This window comes from Chanodichthys erythropterus, chromosome 20, assembly GCF_024489055.1.
Source record: "Chanodichthys erythropterus isolate Z2021 chromosome 20, ASM2448905v1, whole genome shotgun sequence".
In the NCBI taxonomy this organism is placed as follows: Eukaryota; Metazoa; Chordata; class Actinopteri; order Cypriniformes; family Xenocyprididae; genus Chanodichthys; species Chanodichthys erythropterus.
The window spans coordinates 33,165,021-33,187,929 of NC_090240.1; the positions used below are offsets into that span (position 1 = coordinate 33,165,021).

Genomic DNA, 22,909 nt, shown 5'->3' on the forward strand with positions numbered 1-22,909 from the left:
GTTGAATAACGGTCGCTTCAATCCCATCCAGCTCATCCAACACGAGCAGCAGAGTCATACGTAGTGCAGCAGGAATCAGAGTTCAGTGATCATTTGACGAGATGACTGACGAGACCATGGCGGAGGATTCGTTGCACGTCAGAGCCTTAAAACTTCTCACAAATGTCTTATCTTGTAGAATGTGCGCTCAGCACCGCCGTTCCTATTCACAGAGTATGCATGATCGCAAAATCGAAAGCAAAAGTAAAACGTGAGCGCTCATTCCAACGCTATTCCAATACCCCACATTTTGAAAGCGGCTCCCTGATGCATGCAAATACCTATGAAAGCTGTCTTAGGCTGGGCTGTGTCGTTGTAACCATCTCTTAGCTCTGTTTCATGCTTGAAGAAAACTTTGGTCTCTATTTGCACTTATTGTTTGCAATTGTTTGTTATTCATTTTTATTAAAGGTGCCATCGAATTAAAAATTTTATTTATCTTGGCATAGTTAAATAACAAGAGTTCAGTATATGGAAATGACATACAGTGAGTCTCAAACTCCATTGTTTCCTCCTTCTTATATAAATCTCATTTGTTTAAAAAACCTCCGAAGAACAGGCGAATCTCAATATAACACCGACTGTTACGTAACAGTCGGGATCATTAATATGTATGACCCCAATATTTGCATATGCCAGCTCATGTTCAAGGCATTAGACAAGGGCAGCCAGTATTAACATCTGGATCTGTGCACAGCTGAATCATCAGACTAGGTAAGCAAGCAAGAACAACAGTGAAAAATGGCAGATGGAGCAATAATAACTGACATGATCCATGATATCATGATATTTTTAGTGATATTTGTAAATTGTCTTTCTAAATGTTTTGTTAGCATGTTGCTAATGTACTGTTAAATGTGGTTAAAGTTACCATCGTTTCTTACTGTATTCACGGAGACAAGAGCCATCGCTATTTTAATTATTAAACACTTGCAGTCTGTATAATTCATAAACACAACTTCATTCTTTATAAATCTCCCCAACAGTGTGTAATGTTAGCTTTGGCCACGGAGCACTATCAAACTCATTCAGAATCAAATGTAAACATCCAAATAAATACTATACTATACTATACGATACGATTCCTGCATGCAATATGCATGACGAACACTTTGTAAAGATCCATTTTGAGGGTTATATTAGTTGTGTGAACTTTGTTTATGCAATGTTTAAGGCAGTGGAGAGCTCAGGGGCAGGGAGCACGAGATTTAAAGGATTAGTCCACTTTTAAATAAACTTTTCCTGATAATGTACTCACCCCCATGTCATCCAAGATGTCCATGTCTTTCTTTCTTCAGTCGAAAAGAAATTAAAGTTTTTGATGAAAACATTCCAGGATTTTTCTCCATATAGTGGACTTCAATGGACACCAAACAGTTGAAGGTCAAGTTTCACCGCAGCTTCAAAACGTTCTACACGATCTCAGATGAGAAATAAGGGTCTTATCTAGAGAAACAGTCTCTCATTTTCTAAATAAAAAAATAAATAAAATGTTATATATTTTAACCAGAAATGCTCATCTTGAACTAGCTCTCTTCTTCTTCACTATTAGAATTCCAGCAGTGTACAATGCTAAGCGTATTACTGCCCTCCACAGGTCAAAGTTTGAACTAATTGTTGTATACTATTGAACTAGCATATTGCATATAAAAATGAGTTAAAAACTTTGACCTGTGGAGGGCAGTATTACACTTAGCAGTGTCTACACTGCTGGAATTCTAATAGAGAAAAAGAAGAGAGCTAGTTCAAAATGAGCATTTCTGGTTAAAATGTATAAAATTTATTTTTTATTTATTTTAAATTTTTTTTAGAAAATGAGTGATTGTTTCTCTAGATACGACCCTTATTTCTCATCTGGGATCGTGTAGAACAATTTGAAGCTGCACTAAAACTAATTTTGACCTTCAACCGTTTGGTGCCCATCAAAGTCCACTATATGGAGAAAAATCCTGCAATGTTTTCCTCAAAACTTTAATTTCTTTTTGACTGAAGAAAGAAAGACCTGAACATCTTGGATGACATGGGGGTGAGTAAATTATCAGAAAAAGTTTATTTAAAAGTGGACTAATCCTTTATAGGGGCCGTGCACTGAATCAGTGCATATATAATTATGGCTCAAAATAGGCTGTTAAAAAAATTTATTTAGAAAAATCTATGGGGTATTTTGAGCTGAAATTTCACAGACACATTTAGGGGACACCTTAGACTTATATTACATCTTGTTAAAATCTTGTTCTAGGGCACCTTTAAACTGTGGAAAGGAGTTGAGTTAGGAGGTCAAAAGTCCTCATATGAAATCATACAGGAGAGAATTCAGTCAGTTGAGTTTGTGGGAAAACCTTTAACAATGCTTGAGTATCTTATACTCAAAGTAGAACTGAAATGACATTTATTACAAGATAATTATTTATTTCAAATGCACCTGCAAGCTATTTTTCTAGACATGCATTTCATCATTGAGGATTTCTTAAAAATACTGTGTAAAAATCCTGTCTCATCTCATTCTCATGAACCCAGACTCGTGTCTTATCTCGTCTTGTGAGCTACCGGTCTCGTCACACCCCCAACATTCAGTGATACTTTTTGGTGAGACATGAATTTTATCCATTGGGATCTTAAAAAAGGGCACTGTAATAGTATTGGTTAAAATTATTTTATAATACTGCACTGCAGATGCACGTTTTGAAGTTAGTTTTAGTCAAAAACAACACTGATAGGAACAGTCATGTGTTACACATGTAGAAAGGAGCAGGCGTCGTTTCTAGTGCAACACATTTAATATTCTTGTTTTAAATTCAAATCTGCAAGGAAAGAAGTAACAAGATAAAGTCAACCACATATGGAGCGTATCAAATCTGTGTGTTAGCTATCTGCTCGTCTCATGTTAACTGCTGTATTAACGCATTCTCTAAATGCTCTAACATTCCCTGTTATTCACAAACAGATGTAAACATATTCACTTGCAAATACAGTTGCATATCAAACATATGAACACAAGACTTGCTGAATAACAAAAAAATATATATATATATATATATATAAACACTGTCAAACTTAATTTGAACTTCTACATTATATTCTATCTGTTTAACCACCTCCCAGAGTACATACATTCTCTGTCCCAGCATTACTGATTTACTCTAATTAAACAATGACACTTTAATGTTTTCTTATGTCACGTTTTATGACTGTCTGGGTTCACAGGCGTGCATTCCACCTCGTTTGAGTTATTGGTATCCCTAAACCACAGCGGCAGACAATTTACATAAGATGGCGGACGCCAACGAACACCATGTGCACCACTGAGCTCCCGTTACAAATTAAATGATCCATTTAACCATAAAAATAATCTTAAAAGAATTCCTTTAAACTACATATTGTCACTTTGGTGTACAATAATGATCTTGGTTTAATACAAACACCACAGTTGTCTCGCGTTCTATCTACGAGTAATTACAGTATGATTGTGGTGCTCAAACCTACACAAACTACCAGAACTACAATGAAAACTATTCATGGACCTCCTTAAATGAAATATACTAAGTTATTCTTACCTGCAAGGAAAGAAGTAACAAGATAAAGTCAACCACATATGGAGCGTATCAAATCTGTGTGTTAGCTATCTGCTCGTCTCATGTTAACTGCTGTATTAACGCATTCTCTAGCAGAGCATGGCGAGGGCTCCCTCTTGTGGTTTGGATAGTTTACGCCACTGTTTACACATTAAAAGATATAACCTCCCTGCAGATAGTATCAACGTGTATATATATATTAAATAAAAGGAGCCAAAAACCGAGTTCAAACATATATATAAAACTCAACTCAAATTTTAAATGGGGGGGGGTCTTCCGTTTAAGTCTTTTCTTTACAGTACTGCCACACTCTCCCCCACAAAACTAAATGTCCCCTGACATTTCAACTATACCTTGAAACATTCAATAGTTTCTCAACAGGAGTCTTTAACAACTCTCCACAAGGCTCCAAGGTCTCCAAAAATGAACGTTAGAGGCGGGTAACTGTTTTAATTCTACTGAGCAGTCCCTCTGAACCAGCGAAGGTTGGCCTAACGTATTATATGTGAATACAACTGATTTCTGTCTCTTTCTCTTTGGATAATTTCTCACCAGTTTTGGAGAGTCCACCTCAGACTCACTGTCTGACACAGCATTGTCACTGTCAAGGTCAATGTTTGAACTGTGACCAGCATTTTTTTTAAGGTTAAGAGGCAAATCCTCTCCTACCACACAATTTTGAAGGAGCACCTCCTCTTCGCTCTGAAGGGGCAAATCCTCTTCGCTCTGAAGGGGCAAATCCTCTTCGCTCTGAAGGGGCAAATCCTCTTCGCTCTGAAGGGGCAAATCCTCTTCTACCACACAATTTTGAAGGAGCACCTCCTCTTCGCTCTGAAGGGGCAAATCCTCTTCACTCTGAAGAGGTCCATCTCGAGGCTTGAAAGGAGTTGCTCTTGGGTTGAGAGGCATGCGATCTTTCTCTTGCCACGGACAGGTCAGTACATACTCCCCATCTGAGTCACTCTCAGCATTTACTGGAAACTGTCTCTCTTTGTTTCTGTCCATCTTATCCCTTTTGGGCATGTTCTGAGTGTTTTGTGAGCGTAGTCGATGAGGTTTCTCTATTTCCAGGGGCAGAAAGTCACATGGCAGGAGAAGATTTCGGTGAATGACACGGCTTTTCCCCTTTCCACTTTCAGGTATCACCTCATATACAGGACTTTCAGCATGTTTCCTCTCTTGACCACATGCACCTGATCTTCCCAGTATGACCGTATCTTCCCTGGACCTCCCCTAGGTGTCAAATTGCGGATCAGGACTCGGTCACCAGGCTGAAGATCTCTCCCCTGAGTTTTCTGATCATAGTGAGCTTTCCCACGGGCTGCTAGTTTTGAAGCTGCCTTTGATGCAATTTGGTACGCCTCACTCATCCTTTCCTTCCAACGAGACACATAGTCCTGGTAAGTGCCATACACTTCGTCTGTCTTTAGGTTGAAGAGGATATCAATCGGTAAACGAGGAGATCTTCCATACAACAGGTAGTACGGGGAGAATCCTGTTGCTTCACTCCTTGTACAATTGTAGGCATGAACCACTTTGGCCAAGGAATTCTTCCAGTCTGCTTTCTCCTCGTCCGCAAGTGTACGGAGCATGGACAACAGGGTACGATTGAATCGCTCTACTTGCCCATTGCCTTGTGGATGGTAGGGTGTTGTGTGAGATCCACAAATTCCACAGAGTTCTTTCAGGTTCTTCAACAGTTTGTTGTCGAATTCTTTGCCCATGTCATGATGGATTTTACAGGGAAAACCAAACTTTAAAGCAAAGTCATTGAAGAGCCTCTCTGCCACTGTCTTTGCAGACTTATCTTTGGTTGCATAAGCCTGTGCAAATCTAGTGAAGTGATCCATCACCACGAGAATGTATTCAAAACCTCGCTTGCAGGTCTCCAAATGAAGAAAGTCTATCGAGACCATTTCAAATGGATATGTTGTGTGAATTGGGGTTAAAGGTGCTCGAGTTTGTCTGACTGGCTGTTTCTTTTTCAGACATTCACATACCTTGGTGACGAAGTGCTCTACGTCTTTCTGCATCCTTGGCCAGTAAAAGCGCTCCCGAATGAGGCAGAGGGTTCTCTCCACACCCAGATGACCCATCTTTTGGTGCAATTCAGCTAGAATCAGGGAGTGGTAAGACTTTGGCAGGAGCAACTGTTCTCTTTGCCTGGTTTTCCGACATAGTACTCCATCTTCATCCACACAGAGTTTGAACCACTGTTTCAACAGCCTTGCCACGTCAGGATGTTCCGCTTTCACTGCCTCTCTACTTGGCCGCTGATCTTCTTCCTTGTATTTCAGGACTTTCCCAATAATACTGTCGTTCTCTTGAGCTTGTCGAATCTGGGCTGGGGTCAGTGGTGGACCCAGGTCACACTGGTCACTCTCTCTCACGAGACTCAAGGCATTTAAGTGAAACAACCTTGTTCCTTGTGAGGAATTTTCACACTCCACCACCACTCCTTCCATTGTAGCTTGAAGGACCACTGGTTGCATTTGTTCTGTGCACTGCTCCATAAACTGGTCGATGTCCAGCGGCATACGTGACAGACCGTCCGCATCAGCATTACTTTTACCTGGCCGGTATTTTATGGAGAAGTTAAAGTCGGCAAGCTGCGCAACCCATCTGTGCCCGGTGGCATTCAGTTTGGCTGTGGTGAGTACATAGGTAAGAGGATTGTTATCAGTGTAGACAACAAAGGATGGTGCGTAGTATAAGTAATGACGGAAACGCTCACAAACAGCCCACTTCAACGCCAGAAATTCAAGCTTACCGGAATGCATGTGGTAATTTTTCTCTGGGGCACTCAGTGTTCTGGACCCGTAGGCTATCACTACCATCTTCCCATTCTGACGTTGATACAATACTGCACCCAGTCCTTCCTGGGATGCATCGCAGTGTAGCACAAAGGACTGAGTGAAATCTGGGAAACCCAGGATTGGAGGTTTTGCGAGGTGATCTATCAGGTTGCTAAGCGTCGCCTGATGGACCTGTGTCCACTCAATGGGTGCCCGTGACGCCAGATTACCTTCTTTCCTCCTACGGGTGGGATTTTCTTTCTTCATGACAATCTCTGATCCATTTGAACCCTTTTCTTTCACTGTCAGTAGCTGGTACAGTGGCTGGGCGATGCGTGAAAAGTTGGGGATATAAGAGCGGTAATAGGACAGGAACCCTAACATCTTCCTTAGGTCACCCACTGTGGATGGCGTCCTTTCCTTCAAGGCCTGCACTGGGGCAATCTCCGCTGGGTCCATCGTATAACCTTCACCAGACACCATTTTCCCCAGGAACCTCACTTGGCGTTTAAAGAGCTCACACTTTTTCGGGGTGAGCTTTACACCATGCTCTTTATAGCGCTGAAGCACCATGCGCAGATGAGCCACATGATCATCAAAGCTGCTGCTATGGACCAAGTTGTCATCTAGGTAGGGTTGACATATGGTGTCCCTCAGGCCTAACAAACAGCTTTCCATACTTCTTTGGAACTCGGCTGGTGCCGAGCTCAGCCCAAATGGAATGCGTATCCATTGGTACAGCCCCCATGGGGTTATGAATGCTGACAGCGGCTGACTCTCCTCATCCAGGAAGCCCTGGTGGTAGGCCTTCCCCTGGTCCAAAACAGAAAACCAAGTGCTTCCACTTAATGCATCCAGCATGTCTTGTATCTTAGGGATTGGGTGGCGATCAGGCACTGACTTCTGATTTAACTCCCTGTAGTCACAGCATAACCGAAGACTGCCATCTTTTTTCCTCACACAGACTACGGGAGACGAGTATGCTGACCTAGAGGGAGCCACCCAACCTTTATTTAACAAGTCTTGCAAGTACTCTTTGACCTCATCATGCAGAGGTTTTGGGACTGACATATAAGTTTTCTGCACTGGCCTTGTGTCATGAAGTGTGATGTGCATCTTCAAGGATGGAATGCAACCAATGTCATCATCATTGTATGCAAAAGCTTGACACTCATCTCTCAGCACTTTTCTCACAGTTTCCTGCTGGGCTTTTGTAAGATGGTCCAGATTCACAGGGGGATCCCATGCAGACGGCGGTGATTTGCATTCTGAATTATCAGTGGTCATTTCAGGGGCCGACTCACCAGTTTGAGCTCTCTTTGCTGGGGGTTTATCTGGTCCAGTGGGGTGGATTGCCACAGGATAAACTCTTTTCACAGACTGTAAGTGACCCAAAATGTGGTTTCTCTGCAGGGTGATGTTATGTTTTGCTGCATTGACAATTGATATTGGTATATACTTTATGTGTCTTGCAGGAATCTTCACCACTGCTTCACTCAATTCCAAATCTTGAACCGGGCTTACCTCACTGGGTGAAAAGAGCAGTTCTTGGCCCTGGTACTGAGACCCAACGTGAGCACGAACCATTACGGTGGTAACCTGATTCGCAGGCAAGTACACACGTTTCTTCCCGATTTTCACCACCCCAACCATTATCTCTTGCTCCTTACTCCGGATCAATTTCATCAGTATGTGTGCCTCGCCGCGGGTGATAGAGAATGCAGAACTCATGGTGCATAGCATTTTCTTCTCTCTATGCCCAGGTGATTCTTCCATCTGTTTCACTATCTCTTCAATAACGTTGTACCCAATTATCGGGTCCTCGGCTACTGTTGGATCACTGGACACTAACATGGGTACCTTTAACAATGGTGCTGGGAAGGGGCCTCCATCCAGCTGGAAATTAATCTCCACCCACCCGATGAATGGAATTTCCGTGTTGTTTGCCGCCAGACCAGTTAGTGTTGCTTCTCCTAACAATTCTTCCAGGGGCTGGATGACAGTATCTGGGAGGTGTTGACATCGCCACGCATCGTTCACAATGCTAGCCTGCGCCCCTGTATCCCACAGCGCCTCCATCGGGTGACCATTCAGGCGGCAGTTGACCAAGCAACGCTTCCCAATCAGTTTAATGAGCTGTAATTCATGTTGAGGTGGAAGATACTTCACTGTACAGAGATTGGTAGTGGCCTTTACTGAGGTTAAGTCAAATGCACAGGTATTTGACGGAGCCAGCTGAGATGGCTGATTATTTACTGTGCAGTCTCCAGCAGGTATAGGTGACAAGGAATGGGACACTTCAGGGAGGACTACTGATGGCCCCATCTCAGCAGTCCTTGGTCGTTTCCCGACTGTGAGCTCTGTACTCTGCATCCACGTGAGAAATGGCCTGCTTGTCCACATTTAAAGCAATGTTGACAGTTTTCACCTACTTGCTCTTCCCTACACTTCTTACAGCCTCGCCGACGTTCCTCTCTGTACCGGGGTGAAGAGGTCTTATTCGCTTCCATTGCAGCTGTAATCATCTGTCTCATTTCGGCTCTCAGCTCCTCCATGAGCTTTTGAGTGTCTGGAACCTCATTACTGATCTTATGACATTCTTTAGATTCCCTTCCTTTTACAGTTCTGACGGCCATAGCCGTACCAGACTCTTTTGCTGACTGCACAGCCAGGGCAGGAGAGATCTCAGTTCGTGGGTCAGTATGGAACTCATGTATGCGTGGAGGTTTACCTGCATGGAGCCTTTTCAATTTCTCTTGTCTTTCACCTTCCAGCTTAGCAGCCTCATTCACCGCTTCAATCAGTTCCTCGTCCGTTGTACTAATGTTACTGAGATAGGGCTGTATCTGAAATTTTAGAGAGTCACTTGTCAGTCCAGTTTCAATTGAACGCAGAAATTTACGCTGGATGATATCTCTGCTATAGCGGTCATCATAGCCGTCCTCAGCTTTCCAAAGCAGCTTTTCTTTCAATTCAATTGCCCTGAAGATGAAGTTCTGAACTGACTCTTTGGGTTCCTGGGATATATTTATGAGCTGGTGGTACAGAGCAGTTGTACTGTCAACCTTGTAGTGGCCCTTTAAGATGGTGTATAATGACTGGAGTGTCAGACCACGCTTAATCTCCAACATATCTCTTAGGGGCAAGCCTGGGGTGACAGCTCTAACCACGGCCTCTACTATTTCAGTCTCAGAGTGGCCCTTTTCTAATCCCACTTCCATCTGGCGAATTAGACTGGGGTAGGACAATTTTTCCTTTTGTCCCCTTTCTCCTATCTGTCCCCAGATCTTAAATTCTCTTCTTAGAGTTACTTCAGTCAATTTCTGAGATGGTTCAATCCTCTTGTCATATCTTGTGTTACTTTTAAAAGGCTTGTGACCGTCTATCATCTTTTCAGCCTTACAGTAACGTTCCTCCTTTTTTGAGAGTTGCTAAGATACCTTTCTTCCAGCCCTCTTATTTGAGTTGGTTTCTCTACCACCACTTCCACATCAGTGTTACCTCGTTTTACCTCATTAATGAATGACAGTAGATCTGTTAAGCACTGAATGAGCTCACTTTCCCCTTCGTTCTCATGCATTTCGTCCAACATGCTTTCAATTGTCTTAATGAGCCACCGTTTGGGCTTACCTGAGGACACATCACATTTCAGGTAACGACAAACCTCTTGCAGATGGTCTACATCTAACTGCCAGAGTTCGGCGCTCACTTGGTCATGCAGGTGTTGGCTGTTCTCCATTACTAAACTCGTCTCTGGATGAAGAGGTAGTCTTCGTCACGCTGCTCTACCTCTCCTGGCTGGCTCGCCAAAATATGTTACACATGTAGAAAGGAGCAGGCGTCGTTTCTAGTGCAACACATTTAATATTCTTGTTTTAAATTCAAATCTGCAAGGAAAGAAGTAACAAGATAAAGTCAACCACATATGGAGCGTATCAAATCTGTGTGTTAGCTATCTGCTCGTCTCATGTTAACTGCTGTATTAACGCATTCTCTAAATGCTCTAACATTCCCTGTTATTCACAAACAGATGTAAACATATTCACTTGCAAATACAGTTGCATATCAAACATATGAACACAAGACTTGCTGAATAACAAAAAAATATATATATATATATATATATAAACACTGTCAAACTTAATTTGAACTTCTACATTATATTCTATCTGTTTAACCACCTCCCAGAGTACATACATTCTCTGTCCCAGCATTACTGATTTACTCTAATTAAACAATGACACTTTAATGTTTTCTTATGTCACGTTTTATGACTGTCTGGGTTCACAGGCGTGCATTCCACCTCGTTTGAGTTATTGGTATCCCTAAACCACAGCGGCAGACAATTTACATAAGATGGCGGACGCCAACGAACACCATGTGCACCACTGAGCTCCCGTTACAAATTAAATGATCCATTTAACCATAAAAATAATCTTAAAAGAATTCCTTTAAACTACATATTGTCACTTTGGTGTACAATAATGATCTTGGTTTAATACAAACACCACAGTTGTCTCGCGTTCTATCTACGAGTAATTACAGTATGATTGTGGTGCTCAAACCTACACAAACTACCAGAACTACAATGAAAACTATTCATGGACCTCCTTAAATGAAATATACTAAGTTATTCTTACCTGCAAGGAAAGAAGTAACAAGATAAAGTCAACCACATATGGAGCGTATCAAATCTGTGTGTTAGCTATCTGCTCGTCTCATGTTAACTGCTGTATTAACGCATTCTCTAGCAGAGCATGGCGAGGGCTCCCTCTTGTGGTTTGGATAGTTTACGCCACTGTTTACACATTAAAAGATATAACCTCCCTGCAGATAGTATCAACGTGTATATATATATTAAATAAAAGGAGCCAAAAACCGAGTTCAAACATATATATAAAACTCAACTCAAATTTTAAATGGGGGGGGTCTTCCGTTTAAGTCTTTTCTTTACAGTACTGCCACACATGCACTGATGAATCTTGCACTATAAAACCAGAGACATTTAAGAAAATAATAAACGAGGTTGATTTTAATATCATGTATTTGTATTTCCTCACAGCCCCTGAAGTGTTGGCTCAGAAACCCTACAGCAAAGCTGTTGACTGCTGGTCTATTGGAGTCATCACCTACATCCTGTAAGTCCCTCCCTAACAGGAATGTCATTTCTAAGAAACCAATTTTGCACCAAATGCAAATTCCGAGTTGGACTGTAAACATCAGTGTTATTTACAGAGAGTGATAAACAGATGCCAGGGTCTTAATTTGGAAAACTAAAGCTTACTGTTTGTCAAAACTGAGAGATTAGCAGTTTGAGTCAGAATGAGGCCATTTATCTGTGCTGTTTAATGGCACAGATTACAAAGTACAATGTAGATCTATTAGATAGAAGGCGCCCCCTGGTGGAAATCTAAGTTTCATTTATTTATTTGGTTACGCTTGAATTCAGTTGTCCACTTTAGACATTCTGCTAACTGTAAGTAACTTTTCAACTTCATGTCACCAAACTCTCATTAGTTTGCAACTACACTCTAAAAATGCTGGGTTAAAAACAACCCAAGTTGGGTTGAAAATAGACAAACCCCAGCAATTAGGTTGTTTTAACCCAGCGGTTGAGTTAAATGTTTGCTCAACGTGCTGGGCAGTTTTATTTAACCCAACTATTGTTTAAAAATGACTATATGGCTGACTTAAAATGAATTTGGGCTTAATTCGCAATTGTGGGATAAAAACGTGCAATTCTGCGAAAAATGGCAAAAAAAAAAAAAAAAAACAATTCTGACTTTTTTCTCAGAATTGAGAGTTTATATGTTGTAGTTCTGACTTTTTCTCAGAATTGTGAAATATAAACACAAATTACGAGTTACAAAGTTGAAATTGTGAGATCTAATCTCTCAATTCTGAGAAAAAATGTGAGATAAAAAGTCACAATTACCTTTTTGGAGTTTGGTGAACCCAAAATAGGTTGAAAATGAAAAATCAGACATAATTACTAGAGGCAACAATAATAATCAAAAGGTGAACATTTATTAATAGCAATTTAATAAATATTTATTGTTTAATTATTATTCATTGAACATATTAATAAATGTTAATTTACAACATGCTTTGGGTTAATTTTAAGCAAGCAATACAGTAATTGAGTTAAATAAAACTACCCAGCAGGTTTGGCAAACATTTAACCAAGCAGCTGGGTTAAAACAACCCATTCGTTGGGTTTGTCCATTTTCAACCCAGCATTTTTTAGAGTGTAGATGCCAACCAACTCTCATTAGAGTATTAGTAGAAGAATAAGTTGACATGTACTCTCAAAGTTACTTATAGTCTGCAGAATATCTGTTCGGCGACCATCAAAATAAAGTGTTAGCAGATATTAAGCAGACGGTCTACTAATACTCTAATGGCCGCTAGTTGACGTAGTTATTTATAGTTAATCTAAAGTTTAATGTGTACTATCAAAATAAAGTGTTACCATTTATTTTGCTTTATCTTCACAGTCTCTGTGGATATCCTCCTTTCTACGAAGAAACCGAGACTCGTCTGTTTTCTAAAATCATGAAGGCTCAGTATGAGTTCGACTCGCCCTTCTGGGATGAAATCTCTGACTCTGGTTAGCATCTAATACAAGCATTCATTATTGATCTAAACCTCTCTTTTAATTCTCTAAAGCACACCTGTAACTAGACGCCCTTGACCTCATGTATAATTATTATCTCTCTAGCAAAGGACTTCATCCGCAACATGATGCAGAAGAATCCTAAGATGCGGTATGATACGGATCAGGCTCTCAGACACCCCTGGTGAGTGACACTTTTTATTGCAGATTTTGCTCTTTGAAATAAAAATTATGTCATTAATTACTCATCCTCATGTCGTTCCAAACCCGTAAGACCTTCGTTCATCTTCAGAACACAAATTAAGATATTTTTTGATGAAATCCCAGAGCTGTCTGGTCTCCGATAGACTGCAACACAATTACAACTTTCAAGGTCTAGAAAGGTACTAAAGACATTGTTAAAATAGTCCATGTGGTTCAACTAAATGTTATAAAGCGAAGAATACATTTTGTGAGTAAAAAAACAAATAAAAATTACGACTTTAGTCAGCAATTTCTTCTCTTCTGTGTCAAAGTGGTAATGACTTTGCTGCCTATCGGAGGCCAAAATGCTCACAGATTTCATAAAAAATATCTTAATTTGTGTTTTGAAGATGAACGAAGGTCTTACGGGTTTGGAACGACTTGAGGGTGAGTAATCAATGACAGAAATTTCATTTTTGGGTGAATTAACCCTCAATTATTCATTCTTATATCGTTCCGTACTTGCTTGATGCGTGAGAATGAATCTCATTGGTTTTCATGCTTGAGCTTCCGTTTACCAAATCTTAATGCACTATGTACGTTTGCTGATCAATGTTATGTGAAGAAAAGCCTAAATATGCAGCAATCAGGTCTTGGATTTATTTTACAATCTCTTTATGAGCATTTTGGGTGAATAGACTTTCAGTGGAGGGACTGAAATCTCTCAGATTTTATTAAAATTTAAATGAATTGTACAGCATAGGTCAGTGTTGTTTGTTAATTAGAGCAGAAATAAAATAAACTTGAACTTATTTTATTTCAGACTATTGCCAAGTGTAAGTTTTTCATCTTATATTCATATTTTAAGTACTAAAATTAATAAAACTAAATTTAGCTAATAAAAATGACAAAAAGGCAAAATTACTAAAACTTCAAATAAAAACTGAGAACATAACAATTATTCAAATAATTATTCAAAATATGAAAAAACTATCATAGTATCACAATAATACTAAAATAACTCTGATAATTCTCTCTTAATTGGATGAGTTTGTATTGAGATCTTTAATCTCACTGCAGGAGAAACAAAACCCACAAATCTGACTAAACTTCTTCCTGTCTTAAAGACTGGTTAAAAGAGGAAACGAAATCCTTGTGTTTTCCACCAGCTCTGGTTTTAAATCCAGCTTTGTCTTCTAGGATTATAGGAAAGACGGCTCGGAGTCAGGACATCTACCATTCCGTCAGTGAGCAGATCCAGAAAAACTTTGCCAAGTCCAAGTGGAAGGTAAGGTCATGTTTCATAACTCAGTGTATTCTCTGTTTGGAGTTAGTCTCCTGTGGTTTAGTCTCAGTTGGGTTTTTCAGATGATCTCTGGTCTGATTACACAATTTAAGTCATTGGTTTGGTCATCCGTCTTGCCTATAATTGCTCCATCTGTGTGAATATCCGGAACAGACCAGTTTCAGCAATCTGATTTATGCTTTGAGACACCTAAAGGTGTATCAGTATTTTCTGTGACCAAATCAGTGGTCTAGAAAAATATATTTTGTTAACACTTTACTTTAAGCATTTTTATATAATGCATTGTAATATTATTTGAATGCATGAATTTTGCACCTTATAATTCATGAATAACTGCAACCACAGTTATAATATTTAGTAAGTTGTAAACCAGTGTCCTATTCCAAACATAACTTTTATCTATCATATCTTACTGTCATTTATGAGTCACGCTGGTAATGGAAATGCACTGCATTATGGGAAACAATTCTCATTTTGCATACTGCATGCTGCACATGTAGTAGATCAACTGGGTCTTTTATTCATACAGAAAAATTAATTTGATTGTTTTTCATTTTACTTCATGTTTCAATATACACTCAAAGTGTGATTCGATACGGAAACTGTCTGTTAGCTTCAGTTCTTTCCTGCTCTATCTGAAATCATGATCTCGTCACTCCAGCAAGCCTTCAACGCTACAGTGGCTATTCGTCAGATGAAGAAGCTGCAGCTGGCCCACTCTCAGACCTGTCTGAAGCAGATTCCTCCAACTGTGCCTGAGATCAAGGTCATCGCAACATCCACACCTGAATCCGTGCGCAAGAAGCCGTTCGCCGAGACCCCCGAACAGAACGGCAACGTGCCCATTAATCAGATGAACTTGCCGTCCAGCTCCACAGAGTCAAAGAGTCAGTTCCACCCGGTCCGGGTCAGTCACAGCGAGACCACACATGTTGGGACCCTCACCATTGCAGAGAAAGGCAAACATGTGTATCACTCGGAGCCAGCTGATCTAAATGGGTGAGTGTTTGCGTTTAAAGGTCATGTCATGAAAACATGATCTTTGTTTGATCATTTGAAATGCAACTCTAACACTCTAAACTTGAAACTTAGCTCTGAAAATGTGTTATTCAGAAACCATGATGAGCACATTAACACATGACCTCCTGTGTTTACATACTGTTCCTGAAAGAAATGCTTAAATTAGCTAGCTAGACTAACTAAGAACAGTTTTTTTAGCAACTCAGGACACGTTTACACGACAATAATGTACTAAAAACAGAATTTTTTTCCTTTGTTTTTTGTTTGTTTTCATTCACAGACGACAACGCTGTCAAAATGATCCCCGTTCACAGGGATCTGCGAAAACGACTAAAAGCACTGTATTCTGCTGCCAGGCCAGTAGTTGGCGGTCACTTTGTAAAGAAACACTTCGTACCTATAGACTGAACACGTAATACACATGCATATAACGTCACCGTTTTCAAAAACTCACATTTTTGTAGTTTACACGGAGATGATAATGTAATCATTTTCAAAAACATGCACTTTGAAAGCTGTTTTCAAAAAACACTGTTGTCATGTAAATGAACAGACAAAATGCATACGATTTTTAGTTAGTGTGGGCATAGTTACTCATTTACATCTTAAAGGTACAGTGGCGAAAAATGACCTCTTAAAGGTACAATGTGTGAATTTTAGCAGCATCTAGTGGTGAGGCTGCGAATTGCAACTAATGGCTCCTTTTCAAAGCACATAGAGACGCTACGGTAGCCGACACAGGACAAAGATGTCGTCGTCTGAGACAGCAGAGAGTAGCCAGTCGAGCAATGAGCAGTTTGTCCGTTTAGGGCTACTATAGAAACATGGCGGCGCAAAATTATGACATCCACGTAAGGGGATCTGTGGTGTATGTAGATAAAAATGCCTCATTCTGAGGTAATAAAAACACAACTGTTCATTATGACATTATGTCTTTATACACCACTGAAAACATCGTTATGTATATTATATATTTCTGTCAATAGATCCTCCTAAATATTACATACTGGACTTTTAATTCTAAAGGTCAGAGAGAAGGTGAAAAATTGACATGTTATGATGTTTTCGGTGCAAGAAACCTTGACTAACATTATTAGTGGATATCCTGAGTGCTTTAGTTTTTCAAGAGCTGTTAGAACAAGATTTAAATTTAAATGTGACATTCATAACCAATTTTCATTGTTTAACTAAAACTTTCTTTAAATTTCATTCATTAAAATAGAACTGAAATAAAATGACATATAAATAGTAGATGAAACTGAAACTTAAAAAATAGAAATGTTGCCTTTGCAACTAACTGAAATAATGTTAAGTACTAAAATGACTAAAACAGAAATAAAAAAAATTAAAAAGCACATTAAAAATTACTAAAATATGGAAGAGGATTAGGGCCAAGCAATAATTAAAAAATAAAACCATGTCTAGATTAAAGCTGTTAAATTTCGAGAAAAAAGTAGTTAAATTTCAAGAAAAAAGTCTCAATAAAATGTTGAGAATAAAGTCATTAAATTACGAGAAAAACGTTGTTAAATTTCAAGAAAAAAGTCTCAATAAAATGTTGAGAATAAAGTCGTTAAATTACGAGAAAAAAATCGTTAAATTTCGAGGAAAAAAGTTGAGATAAAATGTTGGAAATAAACTCGTTAAATTACGAGAAAAAAGTCAAGATAAAATGTTAAGAATAAAGTCATTAAATTACGAGAAAAAACTTGTTTAAGTTAGAGAAAAAAGTCAAAATAAAATGTTGAGAATAAACTCGTTAATTTACGAGAAAAAACACGTTAAATTTCGTGAAAAAAAAGTCGAGATAAAATGTTGAGAATAAAGTCATTAAATTACGAGAAAAAACTTGTTAAAGTTAGAGAAAAAAGTTGATAAAATGTTGAGAATAAAGTCATTTAAATTGACTTTATTCTCAACATTTTATCTCGACTTTTTTCTCAAAATTTAACAACTTTAATCTCCAGATGTTTTTAATTTTTTATTATTGCTTGGCCCTAATCCTCTTCCGTACTAAAACAAACTAAAATTAAAATGTAAAAAAATAATAATTTTATACAAAAATAAAAGCTAATTTAAAACCTTAATAAATACTATAATTGCAGATAAATAATGCAAAAACAACACTGCCTTTTCCCTTCTGTAATCTATTTTTTTTTTTTTTTTTTTTTGAGTGAAACAGGATGTTTAAGGAGAAAATATGATTTGATTTTATCCATTGGGAATTGATTTGCTTTCCATAACGACTCTATTTATGTACTTAAAATTTTTCAGGTACGCAAAAAGAAGCTCCAACCGAAACGGGCAGAACCTGCAGACTGGTGTTTGCTCTGTCATGTGATTGGCTGCACTGGAACTTTGTGATCTTGACAGGTAAAGCTGACAGACTTATTATTTAATAACACATATGCATATATATATAAAATATATGCTAAATGCCTGCCTTTCTTGTGCTGGCTACAGGTCTGTGACCTTTCACCCAGCCACTAGCTGCTTTCTGTGGGCAGGTCCTGCTGCTCTGCTCTGGTCAAGAGTGCTGACAGCTGGCCACTGATCCGCACCACTCTGAAATAATGAAGTTTAGAGGAGTGCCTCCATATCTGCTCACACACAGACACACTCACAGAGCACAAATACAACTTGTCACACACTCACAAATGACACAGTATCCATGTAAACTCAGAGACCTCACCTCAAACTTTGTATTTTCCCGTGAGGAAACAGTTTCATTATCAAGGACAATTAAACTCTCTGTATTAAAAAATTTGGAGCAGGGGTCCGTGTTACTGGACGCTTATGTAAGGAGTATTAATTATGTGCTATTGTACATATACTTCTGTGATGCATGGCTAGTTTGTGCAATAATGTGAACTGCAGAAATGTGTGTAAAACACTGTAAGCTTATCGATATTAGATTGTACATCGCTGGAATAAGACACTAACTGAAGTTCCAGCCTTTACTTTATTAGTTAAATAGGTTTTTTGGTAATTTATTTAGAGTGAAGGTTTATTTTTCTAATGCAGAAATAATTATTGTATGTTTATCCATTATATTTTTTTTTGTCATAATAAAGCAGATTTAACGCCTTTCCCACCACCATTGTGAGACTAGCCCTTGTTTTGTGCACTATAATGCAGTACTATACGTGACACACATGAACTTTACTGTTAGAAATACTGTACTCTAACTAATTATCTTGTAAGAGATTATAATTAAGTGTCCTCTGAACTACAGAAAGGGTTAATGTTTATGTAGACTGCTATGCTGTCAATGCTTTGTGCAATATTTTTACCAATAAACACTCAGATTCATCACTTGTAGTTTTCTCACTGGTCTAATGTTTGTATTTTCTAGCATGCTTAGATCTATTTATGCCCTTTTACAAAGTGTTGATTTAGTTTCCGTGGTCTACTAGATTAGATTTTCATGCTTGAATAATAAAAAAACACATTTTTTCACATAATCTCCATTGTTGCAGCACCTCTCTTCCCAGTCTGTCAGTATCATCCGGTTTAGTTTCTGTCTCTATGAAGAGAAAGCACAATGTGCTCTGATTAGTCTGCTGGACCAGTGTTGTGATTGGTCAACAATAGGTTCTCTTATTTTCAGACTGACATGCATATGTCTAATTTACATTCAGATAATGTGATAATTGGAACTTTTTTTGATGGTCCCAGTAAATAAATTATGACTGGCCTCAATACACTGGCTGACCTTGACACCTGACTGACCTGTGGACGTTATGCAGGTCACTCACCTGAGCTCAGATTAGCACGAGACTGATTAGTCATCATCACTGTCATCCTTCTGCTGAGTGTGTAATGCATGAAGGACACAGCTGATGTTATGATCCGTCTTACTGTCATTTACTGCCACCTGTTTACTAATGATGAGCTAAATAATACAAAAAGTAAATAAAATATTTGGCATTTTTAGCATTTATTTTTTACATCATAGCACGTTTCAAATTATATATATCAATTATATTGATTCAAATTTTATATATATATATATATAAGTCTCTTCTGCTCACCAAGGCTGCATTTATTTAATTGAAAATACAGTAAAAACTGTAATATTGTGAAATATTATTACAATATAAAATAACTATTTTCTATTTTCATATAATTAAAAAAGTAATTTATTCCTGTGATGCAAAGCTGAATTTTCAGCATCATTACTCCAGTCTTCAGTGTCACATGATCCTTCAGAAATCATTCTAATATGCCGATTTGATGCTCAAGAAACATTTATTGTGTACAATAAATTATAAATGTCTTTACTGCCACTTTTGATTGATTTAATGCATCCTTGCTGAATAAAAGTATTCATTTCTTTAATTTCTTTTCAAAAAAATTAAAAAAACTCTTACTGACCCCAAACTTTTGAACGGTAGTTTATAATGTTACAAAAGCTTTGTATTTCAGATAAATGCTGTTCTTTTGAATTTCTATTAATCAAAGAATCCTGAAAAAAAAAAGTACACAACTGTTTTCAACATTGATAATAAGAAATGTTTCATATTAGAATGATTTCTGAAGGATCATGTGACACTGAAGACTGGAGGAATGATGCTGAAAATTCAGCTTTGATCACAGGAAAAACTTTTTAAAAACATTAAAGGTCCTTAACTCAATCTGCTTGCAATAACATCTTTATCTGTAGGGCACAGCTGATTGGTTCCTGCTGTATCAGTAGCCAGTGAGCTGCTCAACCTTCAAATACTGGTCAGCATTTGCTGTAGCAGTTGCAGCATGCTTTCAGAAACCCATCACCTTCCCCAGCTCCACCTGTATAGCTCTGCAATGGGTAATTCATGCATGCAGCAGCATTAATAACCAACAACAGCAGCGTAGCAGATCTGTTCTGCCAAGACCAAACATATCAACATTGTCAAACCCATTACCGTGCCAAAAAGAGTTGTCATGACAGAAATTAGTTTCTTCCTGTGTACAACGGTACAAACGGTCACGTCTGCTGCTCCAGTACGAGCTGCGCGTGTTGAACGTGGTTTCCCAACACTGTCTGTGCATCTAGGGAAGAGAGCATGGCTCATATCAGAGCCAAACGGGTCAAAAGTATCTGAAGCAGCATGTCTACAGTGAGTCCCTTACCCAACATTCAACTGCCTTCTCACCTCATATGCAAGCAGCTTCCCGAGAGACACAGCACTGATGGTTCTTACTCCATTTTCAGGATGTGCTTGACGTTTCTGAAAGTGAAAGGTCAGCATGTTTGCTGTTTACAAACTCCATATAATTATTGACTCTTGCAGTATTTATAACCTGACTCTGAAGAAAACGATATTGCAGTGGCTTAAATGATTAATGGTGGCATATTGTGTTTTGCTTTTGAACTATAAAGTCATAACAAAAAAAGCTCATAATTGCTTAAATACATTTGCAATTCCACTTTAAACTTCATAAATATAGTATCATACCGTTGGAAAGCCTTAACGTTAATTTAAAAAATAAAAAAAAAGATTAAAACACATTTTATATAAAATATATAATTAGATTTAAATTAATTATATTAAATAAAAAAATGCAGCTCATGGTATATTATTAATACATTTCAATTTTTTATTTGAAAGACATTTTTGTTTACTTTTGAAGCATTTAAGAACCACTGCAATAAACTAGCATTATATTATTGATTCTTTAATTCATTCATCAGGCTTGTTGATATAAGAGCATGATCAGAGGGCAGTGGAGTAAAGGTCATTTCAACCAATGATGTGGCATCTCTTATCATAGTCTAATTTCCTGTCTGAAAACAACAAACATGAGGAATTTACCTTATCATTATAGTTTTCTGACAGTAAATATCTGACGCACCTTATGTATTTTTATTTCCCTTTACTTACTAATGTATCACTTATGAGGTACCACAGTATTACTGTTTTTATTTGCATATTGTACAATGGAAAATACTGTACCATGTGATACAATTATTCTTCGGAGTATCCTGAATCCATTACCTTAGCCTTCAGGGTCACATGATTATTAATCAATTATTAATAATGGTTCTTATTACTATTAATGCTTAATATTTTTGTGTACTTTTTTCCGGGATTATTTGAATATAAAATTCAAAGGAACAGCATTTATTTGAAATAGAAATCTTTTGTAACAATATGATTTTGAGTATTTTATATTAATAATTAATCATTTTGGTCAATTTAAAAGGTTTGTTCACTCAAAAATTAAAATAATGTCATTTATTACTCACCTTCATGTCGTTCCACACCCGTAAGACCTCCGTTAATCTTTGGAACACAAATTAAGATATTTTTGATGAAATCCGATGGCTCAGTGAGCAGGGTATCCACGGGGCATTAAAAAAAGTCATTAAATGGATTTTGCGAAAATTAAGGCCTTAAATGGAATTAAAAACCATTAAATTTTATTCCTACAGGCATTAAATTTTTTTAGAAAAATATTACTACCAGTTTATATTGAAATATAGCCTTCATAATTAATAACTTTAATTTTCTGTCATAAAATATGTACATTGGTGTGATACACACACGGAACCAGTTTTTGTAATTGCCTCCGGCTGGTGCAAAATTGTCATAATGCCATTTTGGACAGCGGTGGGCTGGGACCTGGAGACGGAAGGCTGCATCAGTGTTGCCAACTTAATGACTATTCAGACCCCTTTTGCAACCTTTTGCAACAAGCGCATTGTGACGAATATAATTGTTAACCTGATCTAGCTTCCGAGACCCACCGGTACTGCCGCATGAGCGCGAGGTGTTGCTTTCCTGTCACTGCCGCAGGCGCACCTCTCTCTGTGTCTGTTGTTCAGTGAGTGGCTGAGCAGAGCAGCGCATTCAGTTGAGGCTGTGCGCTCTGTCAGAGAACAAATTAGATACTATTGCTTCGAATCAGAGGTTTGAAGCGCCAAAGTCACGTGATTTCAGCAGTATGACACGCGATCCGAATCATGGTTCAACACAAAAGATTCATAACGCTCCGAAGCTTCCTGAAGCAGTGTTTTGAAATCGGCCATCACTATAAAATTTGTTATTTTGTTTTTTTGGCGCACCAAAAATATTCTCGTCACTTTATAATATTAATATTGAACCACTGTACTCACATGAACTGATTTAAATATGTTTTTAGTACATTAATGGATCTTGACAGAGGAAGTGTCATTGCTGGCAATGCAGGCCTCACTGAGCCATCGGATTTCAACAAAAATATCTTAATTTGTGTTCTGAAGATGAACAAAGGTGTGGAACGACGGGTGAGTAATAAATAAAATTATTTTAATTTTTGGGTGAACTAACCCTTTAATGTGCTTGCTATATTAAAGTATTAATTTCTTTCTTTTCTTTTTTTTTTTTAAATCTCACCCTAAACTTTTGACAAA

General features: G+C 38.2%; 1 protein-coding gene across 1 annotated transcript in view; it reads left to right on the plus strand.

The window, feature by feature from the left end:
- camk1gb (calcium/calmodulin-dependent protein kinase IGb) overlaps window positions 1–18,261 on the plus strand; it is a 37,788-nt gene extending 19,527 nt beyond the window's left edge. The window contains exons 7-13 of the mRNA XM_067371224.1: window positions 11,469–11,544; window positions 12,904–13,016; window positions 13,128–13,206; window positions 14,406–14,493; window positions 15,173–15,510; window positions 17,806–17,904; window positions 17,995–18,261. Of these exons, the coding sequence (XP_067227325.1) occupies window positions 11,469–11,544; window positions 12,904–13,016; window positions 13,128–13,206; window positions 14,406–14,493; window positions 15,173–15,510; window positions 17,806–17,872 (761 nt within the window). The 3' untranslated portion in view covers window positions 17,873–17,904; window positions 17,995–18,261. The remainder of the gene's footprint in view (window positions 1–11,468; window positions 11,545–12,903; window positions 13,017–13,127; window positions 13,207–14,405; window positions 14,494–15,172; window positions 15,511–17,805; window positions 17,905–17,994) is intronic.
- Window positions 18,262–22,909: the final 4,648 nt, after the last annotated feature.